Source organism: Onychostruthus taczanowskii, unplaced genomic scaffold (genome assembly GCF_017590055.1).
Source record: "Onychostruthus taczanowskii isolate IOZ18803 unplaced genomic scaffold, ASM1759005v1 scaffold7, whole genome shotgun sequence".
Classification (NCBI taxonomy): Eukaryota; Metazoa; Chordata; class Aves; order Passeriformes; family Passeridae; genus Onychostruthus; species Onychostruthus taczanowskii.
The window spans coordinates 4,427,265-4,438,644 of record NW_024504786.1 but is presented as its reverse complement, the minus strand read 5'-3'; the positions used below and the strand labels follow the sequence as shown (position 1 = coordinate 4,438,644).

The 11,380-nt window shown below is 43.0% G+C and overlaps 1 protein-coding gene across 1 annotated transcript; it reads right to left on the bottom strand.

The window, feature by feature from the left end:
• Nucleotides 1-6,863: 6,863 nt before the first annotated feature.
• On the bottom strand, nucleotides 6,864-11,368 carry LOC121345238 (cytochrome c oxidase assembly factor 7). The gene is made up of 4 exons (XM_041421924.1): nucleotides 11,219-11,368; nucleotides 8,489-8,808; nucleotides 8,275-8,415; nucleotides 6,864-7,454 (listed from the first exon to the last, which is right to left on the bottom strand). Exons 2-4 carry the CDS (start codon nucleotides 8,592-8,594, stop codon nucleotides 7,006-7,008), a joined length of 696 nt encoding a protein of 231 aa, XP_041277858.1. The 5' UTR covers nucleotides 8,595-8,808; nucleotides 11,219-11,368; the 3' UTR covers nucleotides 6,864-7,005.
• Nucleotides 11,369-11,380: the final 12 nt, after the last annotated feature.

Here is an 11,380-nt window from a genome sequence, read left to right as displayed (position 1 = left end):
CATCTCTAAGGAGTCCTCCCAGACTCCCTGTTGCACACAGCATAACTGCAGCTCTTGCTGCACTCTGGAGACATCAGGAAAAAGCAGTTTGATATGACCCTTTCCTGGCATCAAAAGATGCTTCAATGGCCAAATTAAATTACTTGTCCTTTTGGTTTACTGCATGAGCAATGAGAATAAATAAAATTCGCTTCAAATTAATTAATCACGTGCTCTCATTTTGTATAAGGACAAGTAGGTTCTGGCCAGAAATAATTCCTCTCCTATGCAATTTATTCCTGATCATTTCTGTTGTGAAGCCACCCTTCTTTTCAGACTTTACTATTTTAAAAGATCCTGTTTATCTTCACCAGCTCTGCTATGAGCTGTCCTCTTGGAATGATTGGGCCAAGCTGAGTTACGCTCCAGCAAGTCCCCTAAAGCAATCACATAGGTCCCAGGTGGGGGAAGCTGGTGCTTGATGTGCTGCAGGAAGTGTGCAGAGTGCCTTTGGTTTGAGCTGTGTTCATAGGCTGAGCAGGATTGCACATAGCAGGTTCTAACAAGAAACAGCGTTTATGTTTGTCACTTATTAGTTCAAGCCTCCAAGTACAGACAGTACTCAATCAATTCCCCTCCACACATTCATCTGATCCATTTGCAGAAGCAGGACAAAAGCAGAGAAATAGCCCCAAATCCCCAGTTGCACAAGGGCCTTCCTGAAAGAAAATTTTCAAGCATTAAGCTTCAGTGTAATTAGTTTTCAAGGGTACATCTGTTTCCAAGCCTCACAATATCTCTGGTTCAGCCAAGTGAACAGGAACTGAATCAAAAAGCTTTGTTCTTTCATACTTTACACATCAAAAGATGTTACCTTTCTTTCTGTCACCCTCTGTCCCCAGCAACATGAATGCATTTTGAGAACACCGAGCAAGGTGTGAGCAGCCTGGACTTGCAGCCCCTCAGCAGTGTGAGCAGCAGGAGCCTGAGCACCAGGTCCTGCCTTGCCTGTGGATGCTATTTTCCCAGGTTGTGTGCATGATGCTGGAATTGCACCCTGCCAAATGACCTTGCCTTTGGCTCTCCAGAGGGCAACATTTTGACTGGAGCTTCAAAGATACAAAATTTTTCCAGAATTTGGCTCAAAGCTCAAAGTCATTGATTGTTGTAATGTATCTGCCTGTGGGATGACAGCAATTATTCTGGGTCAGTACTGAAAAATGCAGGGGGAAAATAGTCACTGAAATCAAGTGGAGGTTACTTATTTATTCAAATCATAGAACAAAAGCCTTTCTTGAAATTGTTCCCCAAAGATTATAACGGGGAAAACAGTCTGTATGTATACATATACATGTAAAATGGCCTTAGGTTGCAACTTGTAACTGTACAATAGCTAAAACAAAATCATCCTTCATTTAAAAGGACTGAAAGCTTTAAATTCTTACCTAAAGGGTACAGGTACTACATAAGAAAATATTCTCTGACCATAGGCTTTAGTTTGACACACATATCAGGATGGCATTAGATTAGGAAAGAAAGGTCATAGAGAGTTAGAACCAGTCACTAGAGATCACATATCTCCTGTCATTTATAGAGCTATATTAACTAGCTGTTGATTTGTGTGCAGTTTAAGCCATCAGTGGATCAGCATTGTCATTACAGTGTGATAGTGTGGTCTGGAAATGTCCACACCCTGCTGTGGGAGCAATGAACAGAACAGTCAACAAACATCACACTTGGGCATTGCATGCTGCAGTACACAGAAAACAGAAATTATCAAGCCAGGTACACTGCAGAGATGTTTTGGTTAAGTGTTAAAGGGTGTGGAAAGTTTTCACTGTTTGCTGTAACAAAACCATTGTGCTGCTCCTGCAGAAACCTTCACTTGTACTGAATTTGTTCACATATTCTGTGGCTTTTGTAACCATGTCAGTCCCTGGCATCTTCTGCTATCAACCCCTGAGTTCTGAGGAACGTACAAAACTCACAAAACCCAGCAGAAAAGAATTTAGAGTAGGGTCATGATTTCAAAAATATCTAGATTTTTTGACTTCAAATTATACATAATCCCTCTGAGGGCCACTGTCTGTTCATGAATACTACAGCATGTGAGCTGCCAGTCTGAGGCAAGTTTGGATCCCTGTGACAGCTGATGTCCCTCTAGCTCAGCCTCCCTGACAAGTAAGATATTTTGTATTGCCTTTGTGTCAGCTGCAGAACAAATAAGTAAAACAATGCTGTGGAGAAAACATTTCACTTAAAAAGACACAGAAAATAACTTCTCTGAAGGGCTGATTGCAGTGTTGACAATGTCACAGCTTCTTATTTTCTCTTCAGCCATTATTGATAACACTTGTGCTGACGTGGCTATCACATGTGTCTGCAATAATACTCCATAAATATTATCAGGATAGCATTCAAAGGGCAGTTTCCCATCTTAGTGTTTCTTGGCTTGTAAAGAATTGATAAGTCCTTGCCTTGCTAAATATCATTTGGAGAATAATCAGTTTGGGCCCCTACTGACATTGTGTGTCCTGCAATGAGTCAGTAGCTGCTCAGTGGCTTGTCCTCCTATCCTGAACTAAAGACATAATCCAGGTTTCCTTCTCAGGAGTTTGCAGAAAAGGTTGTTGCAAAGCAACAAGAGTTTCCTGGGCAGGAAGCTCTATAGGAACATGGCGTGCTTCCAGTGGCAGGAGAGCTGGAAGGAAACCAGCCCGCTTCTTTTCAGTGTTTTTGGTGAAAATGAAATGTGCACACCAGGCACACCATTATGTGTCAAAAGAGGACTGTCAGAATAGGGACATGTTATGTCTAACATAAATTCAGGTTAGCCTCATCTTCAAGGTATGAAATTACATCACAGCCAAACAATTAACACTTTTCTTTGGTGGCTTAATTGCCCCAGCTCTGTATGGAATGGCTCTCTGTGAGCTGGAAAGGACTTGGTGAAGTGCACTAGAATCTTGTGGGTGACAACTGCTGTACAAACATGTGGGTTTTTCTCATCTTCTTTCTTTCTTCTTTTTTATCAGTTGCTAAGAAAAACTCCCCAGGGTACATTTAAAGCACTGTTCTTCAGTTTTGCACAGACAGAATGAGAACTTACAGAGAACTCCCACCACACTCGTGAATTCGAGCACATGAATGCATTGCAATTATGCTGTTCACAAATCTCCATCTGAAATCACCACTCCAAAGTGGCCTAAATTTTATAATTCCATAGCACACAAATGTCTGACTAGTTGATGAGGATAAAAAGATTACAAAAAAATTTTAAAAAATTTTACAGAACCATATAATGGTATTACAAACAAGACTGCAAAAAACTAAGTGTTTGTAAGAAGTAAAAACACATTTGGAATAAATACAGCAATGGTAATTTGTAACTAATATTAAGAGTAGAAGACAATAACAACAAATAAGAAATATGTGATATAGTCTAAAATTATTGTAATAACTGGTTATTGTGCTTGCTTCAAGTATGGATACAGAAAAATGAAAGAACTGAGAGGCTACAGATCTGGCAAATGAAATCAGACATCAAAAATTTGGCACAGAATTGATCCTTATAGTCTAAAGATTCTTGGGGAAATCTGTTTTTTGTGGATTCTGGGCTGTATTGTTGATACAGTGTCTGGAAAATGAGAGCAGGGTGCCAGTGTTTAGTACTGAAATACATGCTGGGACTTTGGACCATCCTGAATCTTAGACTGTGGATCTCTGGATCAAGGGTGTCATTATGGGTGCACACAAATGGCATAATGTCAGAATCTGAATTGAACCCCTGGGTGTTACCCCAGCACAGATTACTGCAATAATGATACAACCAGATTTATTGCTTATTTCCTGATCTGTTTCTTGCTGTGCAATGACTCCTTTTTCTTCCTCTCTCTTCTTGCTTCACCCCCAACAAAAAAGCCAACCCTGAGCAGAACTGTGTTGCTCCGAGGTTTAGTGGAGGAGATGCTGGGAAGCATAAAGGAAGGAGGAATTCTTCTCTTTCCACTTACCAAAGGAGAAGAGCTACTTGAGAGTTCTTCTGTCTTACATGATGAAGTGAAAAACTGCCAACAGAGTGAATTTCTTTCTGCTGACCAAAAGGTTTGTCCTATAACAAGGAACACTACTATTTTTGTTTCTTGGTGTGATGATGACACAAAATCTCCCAGACCATCCCTCTGGGTAGGTGTGTACTGCCACAAGAACTCCCTTCACACACACACTGCAGAGAAGAGTTGTTACCAATGGCTGAACAAAAGGTCAGCAAGCTGCAAAACTGCTTTTATTACAGTATAGCACATAAACAGAACCACTAGAACGATTCTCTTTATCTACAAAATCATGTGGCTTCTTTACCCAACAGCATCTTTTGTCCAGGATTAATCCAAATGACACTTAATGACACATGATGTGGTGCCAGTGTTTAATCTTAGTTCAAAACCAGCCCTCCAGTGGTGATCTTTTCACAGCTGCAGGAACCATCCTGCAGAGAATGCTTTCATCATTTACAGCCACGTATTCAAATGCCTATTTAATTAATTAGGGTTGGCTCCTTCTGAAGTATATTGCTGCTTTATTAATAGTTGTATGCTTAGATCAATACAAACAAATGAAAAGGAAAGCAGACAGTGGTTTAGGAGCTGTGAAGCTGAGATAAACTCCTTTATTTCTTAGAAAACCCACTGATCCTGGAGAGCTCAACAGGTTCTTCCACATTTCCAAGTATTCTGCTATGATCACATATCTATCACTCTTTCTTTATGACCTCAGAGGCTTTGAAGAAAGTTTTCCTCCAGAAGAACATAAAATTTAGCCTTTGTAACATCAGGTAAAAAGAAAGAGCAGGAAGATATTGGCCTTTTGGTAATACCCCCATAATATCAGAGCAAGATGGTTATAAGCCAAGATTTGCAGGACAATTTTCACCTCTAAAGATTTTGATTATGTCTCCCAAACAGAATCTTGAGGTTGAGCATAGCCTGCTATTCATGGAGTGTATATTCTGCTACAAACTGCATTAACCACATATAATTTGTAATACTCTGCAATGAGACTGGCTGACCTTTTTTTGGATGCTTTGCCACTTTGGAGGGAAAAGAGTCATATAGGCAAGGGCCTTAGCTAGCTAAATGCATCTGTCATCAATATTTGTGTAAAAAAACCTGTTCAGAGACAGCCTGAAAACACAAGAGCCTTCCTTAATTTGGCTTTGCCTTTTCAACCAGTGGTGCAAAATTGGATGACATTTCATAAACCTATCTTACACACTTCACAGCTTTTATGAAAATGGTTTCCTTTACAGTATTTAAGCTCTGAAAGTCTGTGAGTTCTCAAGTGCTATGAAAAAACCTCCCCACAACATGCACTTTATATGTGGCTTTAATTATCCACAGTGAGCATCAATCTACTGGGGATGTTCTCTGGTGCCTGTTTGCTGTGTTGATTGGAAGTTTCTGGGAGGATCACTGACAGTCATTAGTCCTGCTGGAAGAAAACTGCTCTAGTGCTTGGGCTGAGGATCTGAACAAGGCATTCTGTGGCAGTGAGCATTACAGGGCTTAAAATATCACCCAATTCTCCAGTGCCTTGACCCCCCTGTAATTGCCTACTCCAGAACACACGGATTCCAAATTGTTTTATTACTAGTGTTAACACTCCACAGAGGTAGCATTTACTGACCTTTCCCATGTGAAACAAATGCTCAGAATAGTACCTAGCAAAAAATCAGGCAAAGAGTGTTCCTCTAAGAGCTTCACCTTTTTGAACTGCCAAAAAGTAATACCTGTTAACAGAAAAAATTACTCTGATTTTGCCACTGCTGTTTGTTTTTTTTTCCAGGCTGCACCAGAGCCACACCAGTGTGCAGTTTTCATACACTGCCATCTGTTGTTACAGGGTGCCTGTGTCACTGCTGTGCTGTGCAGCTCGGGTTTCTGTTCCAGCAGCAAACATCCTTCCCAAGAACTCTGTTAAATTGGAAGAACTGCTTTAATTCATGCATGCAGTGAGATTCCAACAACTCTGCTTTCACTTGTGGCCACAGCCAAAGTAATGTTGCTTTTAATCCCACTTCACTTATTTCAACAGTGAAGTTTGTATCTTTATTTAGTCTAGAGCCAGAGGATTTAGGTTCAGAGTAGTAAATCTACAGCAAAACATATACACCACAAGCGTCACATATATTTACACACACCAAAATTACAAAGGATCCTGTCAGTGCACAAATACATTTACAAACATTGCCCTGCTTATTTAAACAGCTGTTTCAGAATCTGCATGTTTAGCTACAGTTTGCATATATATAGGCTATGGATTTGAGTCCAGGATGAGTTAGCACCTTGTTCCCTAAATCTGAACTAGAAAAAATAGAACATAATGTTCCAGAAGCTGGCAGGAAGGTGAAATAATTTGTGTGTGATCCAGTAAGGAGCAATCGTGTTGGGAGAGCAGCCTGCAGCACTCAGACACATATGACAGGCAGATACAGAGTCACAAACCAGTTGGCAACTGGAGGAATTAAGGGAGTGAGGAACTGGCCTAGAGCTACGGAATTACAGATGAATATCCATGCCTTAGATATCTGCACAAGGGTGCAGCTATCAAAGTCCTGAAAATGCTTGTGAGAGATGGAACAGTTCAGACTGCCCAAGCTGGGATTACCTGCAGTTGTGGTTTTTGTGTGTGCTAGAACTGGTCAGAGCACAAGCCTGGATATTGAAGCATTGGACACAAAATAGATCCTTTGTGCTTGAAACCATGAGGGAAAACTCCCAAAAGACCACAAGTTTTTGGCTTCCTTAATAAGAAGGGAAGGATGTAAGCAAAACCCACTCAAGAACTTGTGTGTTCAAAAACACAGAAATGCACAGCAGAGATAATAATTTCTTGTATCCACAAAAATATTATTTTATTTGCACATCCAAATACAGGATATTTATTTAAATGAAAACTGTACGCTCACAATTTAAATAACAAGTTCACTTGCCATTTAAAAACCAGTCTTAATATCTGCAACTGCCAGTTTTACTCCCCGAATGTTAGGGAACTTGCAGCTTCTTTCTGTTCTTTATGCAACCGTTTTGCCCTGTTTTTCAGATCCTCTGCCTTGGCATCATTCTGCTCAACGCCATCTCCCAGTTTGTACATGCGGCTGGCGTTGGCACAAGCCCACACGTGCCCCAGCTCACAGCCTTTCAGTGAGTACTTCAAGGCATGGCTCATGTCCTTGGGGACCCCAGGTGCTCCCTGCAGGTATATCACACTCAGGTTGAAGCAGCTGGGAGCAAAATTGCTATCACAGGCTTTTGTGTAATAGTCTCTAGCAGCAACAGGGTCAGGCTGATCATTGTTGGCTCTCCCGTCCTGGGCCAGCAGCCCAGCGCTGTGACATGCATTTGGTGACTTCTTCCCACCTTTCTCACATGACTTGATGAAAGATTTGTAGGCAGCTTTCAAATCTGGATTGAGTCCACCTGTCAGTCAAGACATTACTGTGAGGACATGTTAAAACAGCTGGGAGCTTTCTGCTTTGCAGGATGCTTCCCACCGGAAATACAGCATCCACCACTTTAGATATTACAGTCAACATTTAGGACCTCAGAGACATTACTGTTGCCTCAGTGACAAACATCTTTGACTTAGAAAACTCTCCTCCACTCACTAGTAATCACAACAGCACTGGTAACCAAAAAATAACCCAGACCCACAAAACATTCATTCCACTACTACATCCACGGATTTAATATCTTAACACTAGCAAGTATTATTTTGCCAGTATACCTACACCAAGACTGTTACTAGTTTTGAACTACAGTAATAATATTGTTCCTTACTAGTACTTTCATTTGGAAGATCTCTGACTAATTTATTTTCCGTTACTGTGCCAGCAAATACATTTTGAACAGACTTGGGGACTACTGAGGTATGCGTGTTACTAGTCTGTGAGTTTCCTTCTTTGTTACTTTCTTTCTTCTGTCTGACAAGAAGAAATGTTGTGAACTGAATATGCAGCAACGCTGAGCACTGGTTGTACGTACCTGTTAAACAGTTGTAATTATATAAAAATAATACACAGTTAACATACAGCTGATTTTCCAGAAGCAAGCAATTTTAGGTTTTCCATCCTCCCCCACCTTTTATGAGGTGACCATGAAAGGGGCGGGACAGGTAGTTGGCCTGCTCCTTCAAGGTCAGGAGGACAGGCAGATGTGAGGGTGGCCAGCAATCGGAACAGGTTGCCCGGGGAGGTGGCGGAGCCACCTGCGGCCCGAGCGGCAGAACCCCCCTGCCCACCTTTGCCGAGGGCCTGGTAGGCGCCCAGTTTGTAGCAGCTCTCGCTGTGCCCGTGCACCTCGCAGTTGTCGCGCAGCACCCGCGCCGCCGCCACGAAGTCCTTCTTCACGGCGTCCAGGTAATCGGCGAAGCGCTGGCAGCCTGCAAGGCACGGGGCACGGGCTGAGCCTCCCGCCGGCCCCGCGGCGGCGGGCGGGGGGCGGCGGGGCCTTACCGTCCGGGTCCTTCTCCTTGAAGCACTGGTAGCTGTACTCCACGTGCAGGTTCTCCAGGTACGCCCGCACCTCCTCCTCGTCCGCGAAGTCGATGAAGCCGGCCATGGCCGCGCTGGGTCACGGCGCGATCGCAGCGGCGCCTCCCGGGAGCGCCGAGCGCTCGATTCGGCACCGCCCCTTCCCTTCCCTGCCCGCCTCCGGCCCCTGCGGCCGCTCCTCCGGTCACTCCCCCGTCTCTTCCCCAGCTTCTCTTCGCTCACCTTCCCTCAGCTCCTCTCCTCACGGTTCCTCCTGTGTGCTCCCGCGGTCATCGGGAACTCTGACGGTTCAGCAGTTTTAAGCGATAACACACTGTTAGAACTTTACTTTCAGAGTTTTGCGCCACCGGATGCGTATTCCCAAGGTCTGATTCTGCACAACCCATAGACTGAGACATGACAGTACATTAATTGCGCTCTGCATGGCCTAGAAGCCCGGCTGCTTTCCTATTCCTCCGCCTGCCTCCTGTATGCTTTTGTCTGGAGTAACAGCTCAATAATTTCCAAATCCGTTTTAGAACAGAGGTGCTGCTGTGAGAGACGCTCCCAGCCACCACTCCTTTCTGTGGTACCATAAAAGCTCTCACAGGTGCTTTTTGAAGTACTGGAACCTGCACTGAGCAGGCAGTGCTGGGGCACTGGGAACACCCAGAAACGGGTAAGCACTTAACACACAACGAACCCTGCTTCTCCTGGATCTGAGAATCACAGAATAGTTTGGGTGGGGACACCATGGGGAGGGAAGGGACCTTAAATACCATCTCAATCCATCCCCCTGCCATGGGCAGGGATACCTTCCATTATCCCAGGTTGCTCAAAGCCCCATCCAGCCTGGCCTTGAACACTTCCAGGGATGGGCACCCACAACATTATGGATTAATTCAACCCAAATGTGATAATAGAATACTTACAGAAAACATGGCACACTATCCAATTCCAGCAATTCTGAGCACTAACTGAATTTTCTGTGAGTAAAGTAGCACATTAGAAATCTGTGTGATGAATTGCTTAAAATCAATCTGAGTTTGAGCTAAAATAAATTTCAAAGAATATTTGCAATATTTGCAAATGCCTTGTCCCAAATTATTTAAGTAGAATAACACCAGCTTGTCAAGTTTCTGGGATAAATACACCTCAGTTAAATCCTCTGCAGAGTCTCCCATAGAAAGAAGCCTTATCCTTTAGTAAGGGCTAGAGCTAATTTTGACCAACCATCACCATCACCAGCTGGACTGGCAGCAAACCCTGCCAGGTGCATAGTTGAAACACCAGTTACACTTTCTAAAGTATTTCCTTAAAACTTTTTAGATTTAAAAATTTGGTTTGACGTTAAAACACATTTTCCATATGCAGCTAAAGTCTTGTTTTCAACACGTATTGACCAAAACCCACTGCCATGTGTGTGAGACTGCAGGAAGAAGATACACATTGCTTGGCCACTGCTGGCTGCAATCTGAGAATGTTTGGGTGAATCTCCATTCTGGACGGGGCCTTTAGAAGATGAACTGCTTTTGTACCAGCAGTACTGTTTCTCTGGAAATCCAGCTTTGAAAACATTTCAGTTTGCATAGGCTCAGTAGCAATTCCTGGAGTTCATTAGTTTTTAAGTCCTTGAAGGGTCTGCTCTTGCTGGGATTTTGTCTTTGCAGTTTCTGATGCCGACGCTGAGCCTGTGCCAACTCAACCATATGGCTGCTCCATACCAGGAGTGGATTCCTGAGCACAGGGAGGCAGGCTAAGAACAGCCACTGGGAGCAGGGGGTCAGGCTGTCACTGAAAGTTTCCACTGCCTGAACCCAGTTCCTATCATAAATTTGGAAAACAAGACATCTGGTGATAGGTCAGAGTGAATCAGTGAATTTAAGAGCCATTGAATGGGCAGTCTGGAATCTTGCAAAGACATTATGAAGTGCAAGAAACAGGTAATGGACTAAGAATAATAGTATGAGCTGCTTCCTTATCTAAGCTAATATCTGTGTCCATAATTATATAAGTTGTTTCTTCTAAGCAGATTAGGTTTTTAAGTGGTTAAATTCAGAACTTGAAGATTCTTAACTCTGTGCTGTCAGATCCTGAGCATGTAATTTATTTTCTCTATATCAGCAGTCTAATCTAAAGAATTGGAACTATAACTGACCTTTATTATGCAGTCCTTAAACTGGTAAAACTGTGTTTCATAGTATTTATAGACTCTTTTGCCATCTTGTAAAGACAGAAACATAAATAATTTTAGCAATTGTTCCTTAATATTTATTTATGTGTCTTGCTGCTTTGCAAACAACAGCTATCCAAAGCTTCTGCATGTAGAATCAGCAATTCTTTTACATAAATTCTGTATTCTAATTCACTTTATTTGGATAGGGAATTTGTATCACTCTTCACTTTGTATACTGAAACAAGAAATAACTGTATTCTCCTGACCAACAGTACACTGTATGTATAAGACAGGTTTTCTTCACTACTACTGTTATGTGAAACCTGAAATTACTTTGTACGGAATGGTTTTTGCTTACAGCAAAGCTCCCCTCCAAAGCAGGTGGCAGAACCTCTTCTCTGGTGTAGGTTATTATTCATATTACCAGAATAAACCAGTTTGTGCAGGAAACACTTAAATTGCCGAGGCTTGAGAGCACGAAGCGTGAAGCTGACGCCAGTTCATGGCCGTGGGAGGGCCACAGAGCTGCGGCTCACCTGCTCCAGCCGGGCGCTCAGAGGCGCCTCAGAGTTCTCGGGTCCCGGCTCCACTACCGGAGCCACCATGCCGAAGAAAAGGTCCCACACACTCGTAGCAAGAGAGGCCGATGCTCTTTGCTGCGCAATGGCCCCTTCTCCCCACACTTCGAGCCTTAAACG